Source organism: Coregonus clupeaformis, unplaced genomic scaffold, assembly GCF_020615455.1.
Source record: "Coregonus clupeaformis isolate EN_2021a unplaced genomic scaffold, ASM2061545v1 scaf2949, whole genome shotgun sequence".
In the NCBI taxonomy this organism is placed as follows: Eukaryota; Metazoa; Chordata; class Actinopteri; order Salmoniformes; family Salmonidae; genus Coregonus; species Coregonus clupeaformis.
This window is the reverse complement of record NW_025536403.1, coordinates 23,141-40,265: the sequence shown is the minus strand read 5'-3', so window position 1 is coordinate 40,265 and position 17,125 is coordinate 23,141. Positions and strand designations below refer to the sequence as shown.

Below are 17,125 nucleotides of genomic sequence, written 5' to 3'. Positions count from 1 at the left end.
ATGCACAAAACCTCTTGACAATTATGTGGTCTTATTTATATACATAATTGGAGATAGACAACCCTTCTGCCTAGGAAGACTAATACATAAATGATTGCAAAATGTTTAAAAAAATACCATATATCTTACACCATTGTCATTGTCAAGCCAAATATTATCGTTTGTTTGACAACACTGGTATGAAAAAATATATGCTTTGATTTGTCAATATTAGTATCCCCAGTAGCTATATGAATAGAGTTATACTAACTAACTCTATCAAAAGTCTAGAAGTGAGTGTGCGGAGTGCAGACTGATGATGACCACCGGCTCCACGCTTCGATTCATGGCTCTTTCAGTTCTTGCCACCAGAGGGCAACATTGATACATAAAACCCCACTGAATCGAAGTGAATTGGGTTACATTACATTTTAAACTTTTTAGAGATTTCGTATGTGATCAGAACATGTATTAATCTCTCGGCGTGGTCGCTGTGCGCTGTTGTAGTTGACATAATCGTGTATGACGTAATATATGAGCCTATGACGTAAACGCAGTCAAGAAATGATTAAGTTGATTGGCTCAGTTGAGTTGATAGTTTGCGTAGGACAGTCATCCTCATGTTCAAAGACATTACTTTGCCTGGACAAGAAATTCTGTGTAACTGTATGTCCAGCTAAATTTACCAGGATTTTATTTAAAATGTTAGAAAATTGAAGATAAAAATGTATTTGTTTATAATTTTTCTATCATGGTACAGGTCCAATCTGAAGGATGTTTTAAAATAAAATGGGTAAAAGTCATAAACGGTTGAGGAGAGTTTGTCTAAAGGTAAGTCTCATATAAGAAAATAAAAAAAGTTATCTGTGTGTCTCTGTAATGGGGAAATATTTTTAGTAGTACAGCCATATGCTAGGGGTTTTAAAACCTCTCCTTGAGGACCCCCAGACGTTCCACTGTATTCCACAGCTAGCACACCTAATTCAACTTGTCAACTAATCATTAAGCCCTTGAATAGATGAATCAGGTTTGCTTGTTTAGGGCTACAACAAAATTGTGAAATGTCTGGGGTTCCCCAAGGAGAGGGTTGAAAACCACTGGCCTATGCAAAAACAGACTGATATGCTTTATGTTTGGAAAAGTGGGCATAAAAATGGAGGGCTCAAGTGTAATTTATTTCATTACATTCCTCTACCCCAGGCTGGGACCCTCCAAGTTAGTGCTGGAGAACAGGTGCTTCAGACAGATGACCATAATGGACCAAGGCTGCCAGCACTGGTGGACTGCCCCAAGAACAGCCCCCTAAAGGTTAGAAACGGCTTTGAGTTCTGTTGCAAAACGCTTTGAACAGTTCAGAGTGAAATACGTATCAGTTCAATTGGAAAACGTTCAAAACGTTTTGTAACGTTAGGCATGCTGAATGTACTCCAGGCAAACCTCTCAGAGCAGACTGGTTGGCTCTAAGCCACACCCACTTCAATTGTGATTAGGCTTTTAATGTGATTAAGCCCTGCCCACTTCCAATTTTGGTCCCCTCTTCGAATCAAATCCCGAGTGCCTGCCACATCCGTTTTGATTGGCTCTTGGTCAGAAATGCTATGCCTTAATTGGACATCCATTTTTATTGGTTCGTTGGTCAAGTGGATAGTGCTGTCATTCATATGCTAATGATGTATAGGGCTAAACCACGCTTGTCCATTTTTGGTCACCCCTAATCTGAGCTCCGCCCACATCCATTTTGATTGGCACCTTGGTAGGGGATGGGCAGGTTGTATACTGGGCCATGTTCAGTGGCAAAACGTTGTTGAACATTGCCGATACAAATGCCATGACTAGAGCTTACGTGATTCCTTATTCTACATGTTTAAGAGGCATGTTTGTTCATTATAGCGTAATTCTATCTGAATGTTGCTAAACGTTGTCTTGCTGAACATGCCCCTGGTTGTATAAGGACGTTTTGTTTTGAAATCTTTACCTGGTTGTAACTGAGAGTTGGTTGTAATGTAAGTTATATGACGTGTTCTCAACCTGTTTTTTTTTTACAATGAGATAATGATGCATGGGTCACTTACTGTACTAGTTAGAACCAATAGCATTCAAATTCTGATTCTTATTCTAATTCTAAAGTTAGCCCTTATGTGACATGTCACTCAGTACCGTCATGTCTATGGTGAAAGAGATGGTTTCTATGGTGATACGATTTTGCTAATATTGTTGTTTATCTCAGAACTTTGTGCCGAAGCCCCCACGAGGCCCCAGGCTGAGCGGTCAGGCCAAGATGGCCAAGGCAGAAAAGAACGCCAGAGAGGCCGTGGAGTCCAGAAAGGACAGAGAGGCCAAGGCAGCGGCGAAAAAACCAAGCCACCAAGTAGTTGGTGTGTTGGCGCTGCCTCCACCTCTTCTATCTCCAACAACCAGTTACAGTGAGTATTGATCACCACTTCCAAAATACTTGGATTTATTGATAGAATTCTTAAAGGATATATGGTGGAAGGATCAACTAATGGCTCGACTCTCCTCTTTCTTTAGGTGTCCTGCCAGCTATCAAGAACACTAAAGTGACGAAGGTGGAGACAACAGGTGGGTGTTGGTGACACAGTGGTTATTCAATAGAATCGTTGCCATGGTTACGAGCTTGTTCAGCGGTAATTCTGATTCTCTTCTCTTTCAGTGCCACCAGGCCCCATGACACCTGAGGATGAGGTGAGAATGAACTCCTCTCCATCTGTTGATGACCCCCTTACCCCAGAGACCCCAGAGAGTGATGTCACGTCCGATGCCACTTCTCTGGCGGACACACCCCGTGAGATGACACCTGAGAATGTAGAGGAGGCGTCTTCTCTAGAGGACTTCCTGAAGTCTCACCTGTGAGTTCTGCTCTGAACCGTGTTATGTGCAGTAGAAAAAATTGAATCTAGTTGCCAGTCTACTAACCAATGATTCCTGGTGTTTGTTTGTTTTCCAGTCAGAGAAAGCGCATCAGGAAGTTCCTCATACAAATGGTAAGTCCCCCAATTTTTCTTCTTTACCCCATTTCTACTTCTTTACCGACTAATCATGCTAACAACAACAAAAACGTGTAACTTAAAGACTAAGAGGAAATGCTGTCATTTAAAAATGGTTGTTTTCCGTATTTATTTCTAAGAATGTGACCATAGAGGACCTGGAGGACATGTCCTATGCGTTCCTCCTGCCAGCGATAGCTCTGCTCAGGATCTCCAGTCCAGAATCATCCAACTGCTCCTTCCGGGGGTCAGGGGTGCTGAAGATCGTCTCGGAGACGTTCCACCGGCGGAGCTCTGAGCCAAAGGGGAGGCTCAGGGGCGGGCAGCCCCCCACGCCCAATTCTGAGACAGACAAGGAGCTTCAGGGTACAGCAGACATGGTTGTGAGTAATATCCTGAGGAATGCCCAGGAGGACCTCTTCTCCTCTGGTATGAATGACCTGGAGACCACCAATCCAGGCATCGCTCTGACCGAAGAGAGGCTCTCCAGTATCTTCTCAGAGCTGTTTAGGGACGCCTGTGAGAGTGCCCAGGAGGACGCCAGACGGATCCACCACACGAGGTCCGGAAGAGGCAACAAAAGCCGGAGTGGGAGTTGCTCTGGGTCATCACAGGGATCGAGCCGGTCCAACATGCCAGAGCTGGCAGAGTGTGTGGATGCTCAGCCACTATCTCTGGAACATCCAAGTGTGTCCTGCTCCAACAGAAGTGGCCTGCACCCCCCTTTTCTCACTCTTTTTTTCATTAGCCTCCCTCTCCCTCTGTCTTCTTCATGTGACCTCAGAGGAAAGCCCACCACACCTTATGCCTCCCTCCAGGAGGATCAATCATATCCAGAGCTGTAAGTGTGTGGATGCTCAGCCACTATCTCTGGAACATCAAGTGTGTCCTGCTCCAACAGAAGCTCTGGGTCCTCACAGGGATCGAGACGGTTCGACCTCTGTCATCAGGCAGTGGAGATGGAGAGGGTTTATCTCCAGAGAGACACACCCCACTCCAGTGTCAGTGTGAGAGAACTGGGGTCAGTGAGGAGGGCCAAGAGAAGGGATGTCCATAAAGCCCTCAGTGAGGGGTCCCTCAATGTCTTTGCCCTGTTCAGGGAGAGGGCAGGGGAGATTTGGCAGACCAGCACATGGGACATGGAGCAGACCCAGCCTCCCAGCACCCCCACATCCAGCGAGGAGGATTTGTGGGACAGCGACTCCAGCTTGTCTCATGGGGTTGGGGAGGAGGAGAGGGGCAGCTCCCTGATCCTGACCCCCCCAGGCCTCCACCTCACTCTCTGATTAAGACAAGAGAGCACTAGGTTAGTTATTATGTAGTCTTGTCTCCTTTTTCTCCCTTGTTATTATTGTTATTGCCATTTACAATGTGACCAAGATGTTTTGGGGTGGGGGTGCTGTCGATGGGGGGAGGGAGTATTTTTCTCCGCTCTGCTGACAAGTCATTTTCACCGCTCATACAGGAGTCATAAAGACCTAGTTCACTAATTTTGTGAAGAAAATCATCTATAAAAAATAATAATGATATATCTATATATACATTTTAAATAAATGTTGATTTGACTAGAGGACGTCTGCCAGATCCTGACCGCCTGGGTGGAAAAGATGCTGAACGTGACCTGCAACGACAATTACAGGGCCAGTGTCATCATCCAGAAAGGTCCATTTATAACCTGTTTTACCAATATGACCAGTATTAACCCTGTTATAACCAGTGTAATAACCAGTGTATTATCATTATAGTAAATGTACTAGATACTGCATAGTGCTATACATGGATGTGGCTTTGAATCAGTTCAGAGTATTAGTGTGTTTTCTTAGGATTGGATTCTGGTGCCAGGGACAGGTTCCCTTACATTCAGTGTCCTTCTTCATCAGAGGAAGAAGAGGAGTTGGTCACGAGTGTCATGACTGTCTTACACTCAGAGCCCTCCACCTCAACCAAGGCAGCACGGGCAGCTCCTGCACAGACCCTGGAGTTCAACCCCTGTCTGGATGAAGATGAGGTGGTCCCCAAAACCTCCATGAGTGCGGGATTCCTGACGACCACTCAGGCAGCATGGGCAGCTCCTGCCCAGACCTTGGAAGAAGAGGTCGGGGGAGCTGATGTCTCTGAGGTGAGTACCAGCTCCCTGACCCCCACTGAGGCCAGGCAGGGCCTCCTGGGGAAGATTCCCTCTCTCCTTCCGGGTGAGATCCTCATCGAGGAGGACATCTCCTTTCGCAGCACTCCCAGGGACACCGTCATGAGCCCCCAGACCCTGAAGCTTATCCTCCAGGGCATCATGCGCCGACTGGAGGCCTCAGAGTCCCCCCAGGCAAGGAGGGCCAATGACCCCTTCAGGCTGATGAAGAATCTCTTTCTGGAGGTCCAGCATGCCCTGAAGTATGCTGACATCTCTGTCCTCTTCAGCCTGGAGGAGAGCATCCAATTCAGGGGGGAAGATGCAATGAAGGCCATCGTGAAGGCTGCGGCTAAAAGGTTGTCCCTGCGTTCGGATTCCAACCGGGCTCAACTGCGTGCCGCACGCTATGGTGGCGAGGGAACCGTCTGTTGCATGGCAGACACCATCGCGCACGTCATAGGCGACCACGCCCAGGACTGGAGTTCTGACGGCCATTTTGGAGCGAGGAGGAGCCTTGGTAGTGGGAGGTCACGCTCCTCCTCAAGCTCCTCAAAGAGTGACATCACCCTCACAGAGGAACTCTTGGCCCAGGGGGAAACCCTGGAAGAGGACCAAGAGGAGGTGGCTGCGATCGACGACAACAAGAAATGTGACTCTGCTAGCTTGGAGAAGGCCAGCAGCAGCTCCCTCTCCGCAGACCTTGTGGACAGCACCTCCACACAGGTAAGGAGTCTATCATTAACCAGTATGTTGTTTAGTTATTGGGGCTGTTTGATTGTGAGGCACCAACTCATATCTGTTTCTCTCTCTACTAAGAAGACAGTGAAGGATGAGGCTGTGAAGGAAGGAGTGAGGAAGTCAGGAGAGGGGAAGCGAGGTCGCAAGAAGACCCTGAAGAAGAACAAGGTGTCTCCCCTTGGCACTGATGGTAAGTCCTCCCTTCTGTCAGTCCACATGTCTATTTGTCTTCAACAAAATTATGTTATTTCACCACATTGTAATGTTAGGGGAAGAGACTATGATGAAGTTATCAGGGTCTTATTCATTAAACGGAAGTAACAGGGAGGAACTTCCTTGAACAAAAAAAAAGGTGTTTTTGTTTTCCGTTGCAAAAGTTTTTTTACGGTTTGTCCTAATGATGTCATGCCATGTTCTCTGTCACCTGTTCAGATACCGTGGCTGATGAGCCGGGGAAAAAAACGATCTCTCCTCCTGAGGATTACAGCTGCCCTGGCAAAACTATTTTGCTTCCCCTGCAAAAAGAGGAGCGGCAAAAATTAGTTGTGTGGGTATACCCACTTAGAGCACTTCAGTGCACTTGCCTCCTCTCCACAAACCCAGAGTCAACTCACAACCCATTTCATGATTCCAACCATACGCCCACGCTATTGTGGCGAGGGAGCCATCTGTTGCATGGCGGACACCATCGCACACGTCATAGATGACCATGCTGAAGATTGGAGCTCTGACGGCCATTTTGGAGCCAGGAGGTAGTAGTGACATCACCCTCACCAAGGAGCTCTTGGCTGAAAGGGCTAAGGAAGCGGACCAAGACGACGTGGCTGATGATGAAACTGGCATGACAATACCACCCCCCCAAAAAAAATAACAAACCATGATGATTCCTCCCATTGTCAGGGTTGAGTGTAGAGGTTGTGTAGAATCAGGCGCAGGACACACAGAGGTTTCGAACAGCGTCTTTAGTAAAGTCCAAAAACGAGCCACACATGGCAACAGGCTCCAGGCGAACTTTACGCACAACAGAAAAGTATGCTAAGGCGCACAAAGTGCGGGACTCTCTCTCAAACACAAAATACAGAGAGAACAGAAATAAACGAACTAGCACACAACGTGACAAAGAACAATTACACACAACACCTGACCAAACTCAAGAGAACTAAATAGGACGCATAATAAACACTAATAAGGAACAGGTGTAGCAAAACAGACAAAACCAATCAAACATAGAAACATAGAACGGTGGCAGCTAGTACTCCGGAGACGACGACCTCGGCCGAAACCGTGACAGTACCCCCCCCCTTGACGCGCGGCTCCAGCAGTGCGCCGACCCCGGCCTCGGGGACGACCAGGAAGACGCGGAGCAGGGCGCGTGGGATGACCACAATGGAACTCGGTCAGAAGAGACGGGTCTAGGATGTCCCTCCTCGGCACCCAGCACCGCTCCTCCGGGCCGTACCCCTCCCACTCCACGAGATATTGGAGACCCCCCATCCGGCGTCTCGAATCTAGGATGGACCGAACAGTGTGCGCCGGAGCCCCCTCGATGTCCAACGGGGCGGAGGAGTCTCTTCTATCTCATAGTCCTGGAGTGGACCAGCTACCACCGGCCTGAGGAGAGACACATGGAACGAGGGGTTAATATTCTTGTAATCAATGGGCAGTTGTAACCTGTAACACACCTCGTTCAATCTCCTCAGGACTTTAAAAGGCCCCACAAACCGCCGACCCAGCTTCCGGCAGGGCAGGCGGAGGGGCAGGTTTCTGGTCGAGAGCCAGACTCGATCTCCAGGTGCGTACACTGGCCCCTCACTGCGGTGGAGATCGGCGCTCGTCTTATGTCGACGGATGGCCCGCTGCAGGTGGACGTGTGCAGCGTTCCACGTCTCCTCCGAGCGCCGCACCCACTCATCCACCGCAGGGGCCTCGATCTGGCTCTCATGCCAAGGTGCCAGAACCGGCTGGTACCCTAACACACACTGGAAAGGGGTTAGTTTAGTGGAGGAGTGGCGGAGAGAGTTCTGTGCCATCTCGGCCCAGGGAACATATCTCGCCCACTCCTCCAGCCGGCCCTGGCAATACGACCTCAGAAACCTACCCACATCCTGGTTGACACGTTCGACCTGCCCATTACTCTCCGGGTGGTAACCCGAGGTAAGGCTCACCGAAACCCCCAACCGTTCCATAAACGCTCTCCAAACTCTGGAGGTAAACTGGGGGCCTCGATCAGACACTATATCCTCGGGTACCCCGTAATGCCGGAAGACGTGGGTAAATAGAGCCTCAGCGGTCTGTAGGGCAGTAGGAAGACCCGGCATGGGAAGGAGACGACAGGCCTTCGAGAACCGATCCACAACGACCAGGATGGTGGTATTCCCCTGGGAGGGGGGAGGTCTGTAACAAAATCCACCGAGAGGTGAGACCAGGGTCGTTGTGGAACGGGCAGGGGTTGTAACTTACCCCTGGGCAAGTGTCTGGGCGCCTTACACTGGGCACACACCGAGCAGGAGGAGACATAAATCCTCACATCCCTGGCTAACGTTGGCCACCAGTACTTTGTGCTAAGGCAGTGCACTGTCCGGCCAATACCTGGATGCCCAGAGGAGGGTGACGTGTGAGCCCAATAAATGAGTCGATCCCGGACCTCGAGCGGGGACGTACGTCCGACCCACCGGACACTGTGGAGGGCTAGGGTCGGTGCGTAACGCCCGCTCGATCTCCGTATCGACCTCCCATACCACCGGTGCAACCAGACAAGACTTAGGTAGTATGGGAGTGGGCTCAACGGACCTCTCCTCCGTGTCATACCGCCGAGACAGGGCATCTGCCTTCCCGTTCTGGGACCCAGGGATGTAAGTGATCTTAAACACGAACCGGGCTAGAAACATAGTCCACCGAGCCTGGCGAGGATTTAGTCTCCTAGCTGCCCGAATGTATTCCAGGTTACGGTGGTCAGTCAAAATGAGAAAAGGGTGTTGAGCCCCCTCAAGCCAATGCCTCAACACCTTTAGGGCTTGTACCACGGCTAACAGCTCCCTGTCCCCTACGTCATAAATACGCTCCGCCGGACTGAGCTTTTTCGAATAAAAGGCACAGGGGCGGAGTTTAGGTGGTGTGCCGGACCGCTGTGAGAGAACGGCCCCGATACCGGCTTCAGACGCGTCCACCTCCACTTGGAATGGTAAAGCGGGATCCGGGTGCGCCAGCACCGGAGCCGAGGTAAACAGGTCCTTCAGTCTCCCAAAAGCCCTGTCCGCCTCAGCTGACCACCGCAAGCGCACCGGACCCCCCTTCAGAAGGGACGTTATGGGAGCTGCCACCTGTCCAAAACCCCGGATAAACCTCCGGTAGTAATTGCAAAACCCAAGAACTGCTGCACCTCTTTAACCGTGGTTGGGGTTTGCCAATTACGCACGGCTGACACACGGTCAACCTCCATCTTCACCCCTGACGCAGACAACTGATAACCCAAAAAGGAGACCGACTCCTGGAAGAACAGACATTTCTCTGCCTTGACATACAGGTCATGCTCCAACAGCCTTCTCAACACTCGGCGCACCAGGGCTACATGCTCGGCTCGGGTAGAACTGTACACCAGAATATCGTCTATGTACACGACTACTCCCTGCCCCTGCATGTCCCGGAAAATCTCATCTACAAAGGATTGGAAGACTGATGGAGCATTCATTAACCCGTATGGCATGACGAGATACTCGTAATGACCGGAGGTAGTACTAAATGCTGTCTTCCATTCATCGCCCTCTCTAATGCGCACCAAGTTATATGCGCTCCTGAGGTCCAATTTTGTGAAGAACCGTGCCCCGTGTAATGACTCCGTCATATTCGCAATCAGAGGGAGTGGATAACTATATTTTACAGTAATCTGATTGAGACCGCGGTAATCAATACACGGGCGCAAACCTCCATCCTTCTTCTTCACAAAAAAGAAGCTCGAGACGCGGGCGAAGTGGAGGGCCATATGTATCCCTGTCTCAGAGACTCGGCAATGTATGTCTCCATCGCCCTCTTCTCCTCTTGTGACAAAGGATACACATGGCTCCGCGGGAGCGCAGCTCCTGCCTGGAGGTCTATCGCACAATCCCCCTGTCTATGAGGCGGCAACCGCGCCGCTCTCGTCTTGCTAAACACGAGTGCCAAATCCTCATACTCGGGGGGAATGTGCAGTGCGGGCATTTGGTTCGGACTCTCCACCGAGGTCGCCCCTACGGAAACACCCAGACATAGCCCCTCACACTGGGCAGACCACCCCTTAAGAGCCCTCTCTCGCCACGAAATAGTAGGATCATGGGTAATCAACCAGGGAAGCCCCAGTACCACCGGATACGCAGGAGAGTCGATCAGATAGAGCTGAATCGTCTCCTCATGACCCCCTGCGTCTCCATCCTAAGTGGCACTGTGACCTCCCTAATCAACCCGGATCCTAACGGACGGCTATCTAGGGCATGTACCGGGAAAGGATTATTTACCGGAAGGAGAGGGATCCCTAACTCTACACAGAATTTACGATCTACAAAATTCCCAGCTGCGCCTGAATCTACTAGCGCCTTATGCTGGGAACGAGGTGCAACCTGTGGAAAACAAACAGGTATAGTTATGTGTACGACAGAAAGCTCTGGGTAAGTGGGGCGCCTACTCACCTGGGAGGACTCCCCAATGTGTGGCCTGCCTTCTCTTCCACCAGGAGACCCTCCCCAGCACCTAGCCGCGGTGTGCCCTCCACGGCCACAGTTGGTGCAGGGGACAGCCCCCCTCGGGCTCCTTCTCCTCCGTTCTCTAGCGCCAGCACCTCCGAGCTCCATAGGACTCGGCTCGGAGGTGCTGGAGGGTGGAATGGGCGACCCCCACCCGGGACGCCCGCGAATGGCGAGCAGGGTGTCCAGCCGAATGGCCATGTCAACCAATTGGTCAAACGAAGCGTGGTATCCCTACACGCCAACTCTCTCTGGACGTCCTCCCGGAGGCTGCAGCGGAAGTGATCTATGAGAGCCCGCTCATTCCACCCCTGCATCTGCCGCTAGAGTCCGGAACTCCAGTGCAAACTCCTGAGCGCTCCTCATCCCCTGCCGGAGGTAGAATAGACGCTCCCCCGCCGCCTTCCCCTCTGGTGGATGGTCAAACACTGCCCGGAAGCGGCGGGAGAACTCCGCATAGGTGATAGTAGCGGCATCTATTCTCCTCCATTCGGCGTTGGCCCACTCCAACGCCTTGCCGGTGAGACAGGAGATGAGGGCGGAAACGCTCTCGTGTCCCGAGGGCGCCGGGTGTACGGTGGCGAGGTAGAGTTCAACTTGCAGCAGGAACCCTTGACACCCGGCAGCGGTGCCGTCGTACGCCCTCGGGAGCGAGAGCCGAATCCCACTGGGTTCCGGAAGTTGGACAGGCGGACTGATCGATGGTGATGGTGTGGTAGGTGGGGGCGTGGGTACCCCGCTGGTCTCCCATCGATGGAGGGTGTTCATAACTCTATCCAGAGCGTGTCTGTCACGGTTTACTAAGCCAGAACCCAGAAGCAGACCAGGACAAGGTGAGTTGAAACGAAGGTGAGTATTTATTTAACAGATTCAAAAAACGATGTAGAATAATCCAGGGGACAGAGCGGGCGGCGGAGATGAGTTGGTGGAGGTGCAGTGGCAGATCCAAGAATGGCTCGGCAGCCGCCGACAACCAGGCAGGGGTTGGGTGAAGGTTCCGGGAGATTGACTGCAGATAGAAACAAAACGGAGGTAAGTACACGGCAAGCCAACAAGGTGCAAAACAACAAAACTAACGCTAGAAAACTCCAAGGCTGATACACTGACAAACATACTGTTCATGGCTAACGATCCGGCAGGGAATGGATGTCAGGTCAGGGCTTAAGAAGGGTGATGATCAGGACCAGGTGTGCAGATCGCTGATGAGATGCAGGTGCGGTTAATCGGGAGATCTCCCGCCTAGCAACGTCGCCCGGCAACCAGGCCGGGAGCGTTCAAGAACCCTCAGGAAACTGGAGATTCCGAGCAGAAAAATGGCAACACAGGCAGGAACCGACTCAGGATGCAGGGTTCATGACAGTGTCCGATTTGATTAATCCTGTCCTCCTGTCCACGAAGACGCTCCTCGATGATTTCACTGGGTGCGGTTGCTCCTGCTGATTCCATAATGTGGTGTGTAATTATGTCAGGGTTGAGTGTAGAGGTTGTGTAGAATCAGGCGCAGGACACACAGAGGTTTTGAACAGCGTCTTTAGTAAAGTCCAAAAACGAGCCACACACGGCAACAGGCTCCAGGCGAACTTTACGCACAAAAGAAAAGTATGCTAAGGCGCACAAAGTGCGGAACTCTCTCTCAATCACAAAATACAGAAATAAACGAACTAGCACACAACGTGACAAAGAACAATTACACACAACACCTGACCAAACTCAAGAGAACTAAATAGGACGCATAATAAACACTAATAAGGAACAGGTGTAGCAAAACAGACAAAACCAATCAAACATAGAAACATAGAACGGTGGCAGCTAGTACTCCGGAGACGACGACCGCCGAAGCCTGCCCGAACAAGGAGAAGGAGCAGCCTCGGCCGAAACCGTGACACCCATAGCCCGGCCCGGACCTATTTCATTCAATAAACATGTACTTGCATCTATTTTGAACCTCTTTTTTTGTTTTTAACAGGCCTACTGTAGACTACAAATTATTAAGTGCAAATTGATGTGTGTACTGCATCAATATTATGAGTTCACTGTGCCAGTCATTATGAGTTCACTATGCCAGTCATTATAGTTAATCTAGGCTTTAACACGCTTAACTGTATTGGTATTGACACAATACGAGTTACATTTGAGTATTTTCTAAATTTGTGTTTCTGAGGGAATACATCTGCAATATACTGCTAATAATGTTAATCGAGAGGGAAAAATACTTCTGGAAATGTACAAAAAATAATAGATAATATTCTTGCCTTTGACAGTTTAGATCATTCAAATGCAATAGCTTCAGGGTTGTGGAGGTCATAGTCTCTTATGACGGCTACCAAAGTCCATCCTGCTTTCACCACTCGCTCACACTAGTCCAATATCTTAACCTCTCCCTACCGGAACCTAATCGAGTAGCTGGCCCGGCACTCACGCAAGATTTGGTTCTGGGTTGCAGAGATTATGGAGGTCAAAACAAGGTCTATGGCTGCGTTTACACAGGCAGCCCAATTCTGATCTTTTCCACTAATTGGTATTTTGACCAATCAGATCAGCTCTTTTTCCAAGAATTGGGCAAACGATCATAATTGGACTGCCTGTGCAAACACAGCCTGTCATGCAGGACCTGACCAGGAAAAACTCTGATCTGATAAACTGTCAAAGGCAAGAACATGATCTATACTACTATTTCCAAAAGTATTTTTCAATAAAGTTTAACATTATTAGCAGTATATTGCAGATGTATTCCCCATAATATACTCCAGCAAGCAAAAAGCCTGGAAACGGAACGAGGTAAAATCAAATAAACTCCTGCCCTATACCCCACAAGGAAATAGGATGAAAGACTTGATGATGTGTATGTAGGCTATGTTTATTCAGCCTGCTCATTACTGCTATCAGATGGAAGCAGGCTATTTCTGGTGTGCATTTTCACAGCCTTTGTGTGATGTGTTTCACCTAACAGCACCTATGACCAGGTGCTCCTTTGCTCTTCCGTCTCAGTCTACCTCTGGCAGTATCAAATTCTCGGGTAAGCAAATCTCCCATTTGCATGCCCTGCGATTTGTTTTCGTTTTATTCAGCTATAGTTTGAGTTTCTGCTTATGTAGGGATAAGGAGGTCAATAGGGAAAGGGGATACCTAGTCAGTTGCACAGCTGAATGCATTCAACCGAAATGTGTCTTCCGCATTTAACCCAAGAGAGGTGCGGGGGGCTGCCTTAATCGACGTCCATGGCGCCCAGGGAGCAGTTGTTGTTGGGGGTTAACTGCCTTGCTCAAGGGCAGAACGGCATATTTTCCCACCTTGCCGGCTCGGGAAATCGAACCAGCAACCTTTAGGTCATTGGCCCAACGCTCTTAACCACTAGGCTACCTGCTGCCCAATAGAGTGCATAGTCTCTCTCTCTCTCTCTCTCTCTCTCTCTCTCTCTCTCTCTCTCTCTCTCTCTCTCTCTCTCTCTCTCTCTCTCTCTCTCTCTCTCTCTCTCTCTCTCTCTCTCTCTCTCTCTCTCTCTCTCTCTCTCTCTCTCTCTCTCTGTCTCTCCTCTCTCTCTCTCACTCTCACACCTCTTCTGCACAACACTGTACCTCAGTTAGTCTTTGGTACTATTGTTATGTATTGACCTAATGGCTTGTAGACTTTAGAAAAGTGGCATTTGCTTAATGTAGGCTAGTATGTATCCACTATATATTTGGGCTTGCTTTCAATATTAGATAATGAGTTTAACTTGTAGATTTCTGATATTAAATGCTGTACAGTCATATACTTTTTATTCTACTGTAACTGTACTCCATTTACAATCTTGTGGTTGTGATTGTATGGGCACATTATTACTTGTAAGCAGAGTAATAACAATAGCAGTTGTTTTGTGTGTGGCGAAATTGCAAATCTGGAATAGGGGAAAGAGATAAGCAACAGTTTGTTCATTAGGAGAAGATGGAAATGACAAATCCATGGTCTGGACATGGTCACATTATACATTGGGCGCGCTCCTGCTACCTACCATACACATTGCGCCAGCGCAACCGCGCGCAGCTCCACCAGAAAAAAAAAGTGTAGCCTCCCGCTCAAGCCATCATCAGCAATGCGCGGACAGACAAGGCGATATTCCTCTGCCCTCCAAAACCAAACGAAGAGCAAACAACAACGCTTTTACCGGTGACACTCTTCGGTCATTCGGTAATATAAGGTAGTCCGTTTGTAACGCAAAATGGCTCAAAGCGGATTAAAAGAAGGCTTTTGTGTAATGTGATACTGGGAGACTGACGCTTGTTGATGTTTCACGGATGTTATAGTTTTTTTGCCTCTGTAGCGTTGTATGTTAGCAATGGATCTCTATCCCTCTTCGGAGTCTGTTATGCGGATAGGGAGGGAGTCGTGCCGTTTGTTCCCCTTGCGTTCTAGCTGTTGATAGCTAGCCTCCAAAGAAAATAACAATGAACTGAATCAAACAGTTTTCTTTTAGGCTTTTACCCTGCTGATATTTTAAAGACACACCCGGGAACATTTTGTATTTGTTGAACGAACCTTTTGTTGAAACTAGACAAACATTTTGGGATCACCAGCTTCTTTGGGCAGTGGTGCATTGAGGCGACACAACAATGGGATTATCTTTGACCATTGACTGAGAATTGTTTTTAAAAGTTAATTTATCTCAGAGAATATAGTGGTGAGTTTTTGGACACAGCGCATATTTGCGCGAAATTTGGATGACTTGACAATCTACCTGCCTAAATTTGTGGAGAAGACCATTGTGAGGACTCGCCGGGCAATCGCATGTGTCCAGTCCAGTTGGTCTGGTCTAGAACGGCATCATCACTGGAACACGACCACACAAAGCCTGCTAGAAAAACGATGGCGAATGACTCGATGCAAGTAAGTGTCCCCTGTAGCTCAGTTGGTAGAGCATGGCGCTTGCATCGCCAGGGTTGTGGGTTCGTTTCCCACGGGGGGCCAGTATGAAAAATGTATGCACTCACTAACTGTAAGTCGCTCTGGATAAGCGCTTAGTAATCGGACGTGTTTGTCTCGAGTTCTGCTACTCAGTTTAGCCGTTTGCCTACAACGACACCACGGCACCATGCGAACGCTGCTGGATAAAGTTTGGGCCAGCCGGCAGAGGGTCCATCGATTGGGTGACTGGGTCACCTTCTCCCCCCACGGTAGAGAGACAGTTACAGGTAAGGGATCATCAGCTTGTTGTTACTGAGTGAGTCTGATTCAGCAGTAGTCTTTACATGTAGACTACTGTGAGACCCAGAGATGTAACTTTTTGGTAGGCCCAGGAGGTAGGCAACCTGAGTCCTGGAGAGCTGCAGCAGTTTTTGAGTTGACTTTTTGCTTTACACCTGGGAGGAGGTAGGTGGCATACTGGCTTAACAATCTAAAGAACAGACCGAAAATTATTCTGAACACTACTTTTTTAGGTGTATTATTTTTTATTTTATATTATCTTTTATTTTTCCTCACTGGAGGAGCGCTGTCCAAGGTACTTCGGGCCAGCCTGTGGCTACACAGACTTCTGCAGGCTACACACTCTTGTTGTTGTTAGTTGAGTGCCTTAGCCTCTTGGAATAGTCTTGGATATCACGACTATGATGAGAGCTTGTGAGTGCAGTTCATGTCAGGGAAATGGCAAAGGAAAGCTTTTCGGGACTTTCAGCAGAGCGGAGTGATGTTGACGGGTCTTTAGTCAGTCAACCAGATGAGGATCAGCATTATCTGAGCACTGAAACCGATTGGTCGGGTGAATTTGGGACACTGATTGTGTCAACAGGGGAATAGAACACTCAGGCAATATCAAATGGCATAAGCTCTATTGAGCCTCTGTAGGATATCTTGATTTCACAACCATGTATGTTCAGTTTTGAGAAGATGGAAGAGGATCAACACTGATCCAGTGGAACATTGCCGTTTTGAGGCAAAACCCATTACTGATTTTCAGATTTCATATCTTTAACATAGTCCTGAATGTATTTTATGGGAATCTTTTTTCTGTCCTTTGAATGATGTGGTTTATTAACCCTTTCCCCTCCAAAACCACCAGGGCTACAACTGGAATGAGCTGAACCTCGACCAGGAGGGGAGGTCAGAGCTGCTCCTCTATGTGGTCCTCCCCGTCGCCTCCCTCCTCATTCTGGGCCTCCTGGTACTCCTGGCCTACTGGAGGTGCTCCTCTCCCAAGCTCAGCCTGGCCCAAATCATCGCCCTGGACCTCCAGGACGCCGAGAGCAGCGCTGAGTTCCTCTCCTCGCTCACCGGCCACGGCGAACGCCACACCAGCACCAGCTCTGACATGTCGGACAGTGTGTTCGTCATGGTCTACCTGCCACCGCCCTACGAGGAGACGCTGACCAAGATCACACGCGCCGCCAGTCTGACCAGTCGGAAAGAGTCCATGAAGATAGAGGACCTGGAGGCCTGGCTGTGTCCGGAGATCAAGTCCAGTGGACGCTACGTGTGACTGGGGAACACTGGGACTGTCTCTCAAATGGCACCCAATTCCCTATATAGCCCACATAGGGCTCTGGTTAAAAGTAGTGCACTTTGTAGGGAGTAGGGTATAACTAGCAAGC

The 17,125-nt window shown here is 49.2% G+C and overlaps 1 protein-coding gene across 1 annotated transcript; it reads left to right on the top strand.

The window, feature by feature from the left end:
• Positions 1 to 5,010: 5,010 nt before the first annotated feature.
• Positions 5,011 to 6,721, top strand: LOC123489281. The gene is made up of 4 exons (XM_045219967.1): positions 5,011 to 5,835; positions 5,929 to 6,040; positions 6,283 to 6,401; positions 6,554 to 6,721. The coding sequence occupies exons 1-4, from the start codon at positions 5,011 to 5,013 to the stop codon at positions 6,719 to 6,721; spliced, it is 1,224 nt and encodes a 407-aa protein (XP_045075902.1).
• Positions 6,722 to 17,125: the final 10,404 nt, after the last annotated feature.

Coding starts and splice junctions, on each gene's coding strand:
- LOC123489281 (XM_045219967.1), top strand. CDS start 5,011: ATGAGTGCGGGATTCCTGACGACCACTCAGGCAGCATGGGCAGCTCCT. Junction 6,041..6,282: donor GTCTCCCCTTGGCACTGATG/GTAAGTCCTCCC, acceptor TCACCTGTTCAG/ATACCGTGGCTGATGAGCCG. Junction 6,402..6,553: donor GGCAAAAATTAGTTGTGTGG/GTATACCCACTT, acceptor CACACGTCATAG/ATGACCATGCTGAAGATTGG.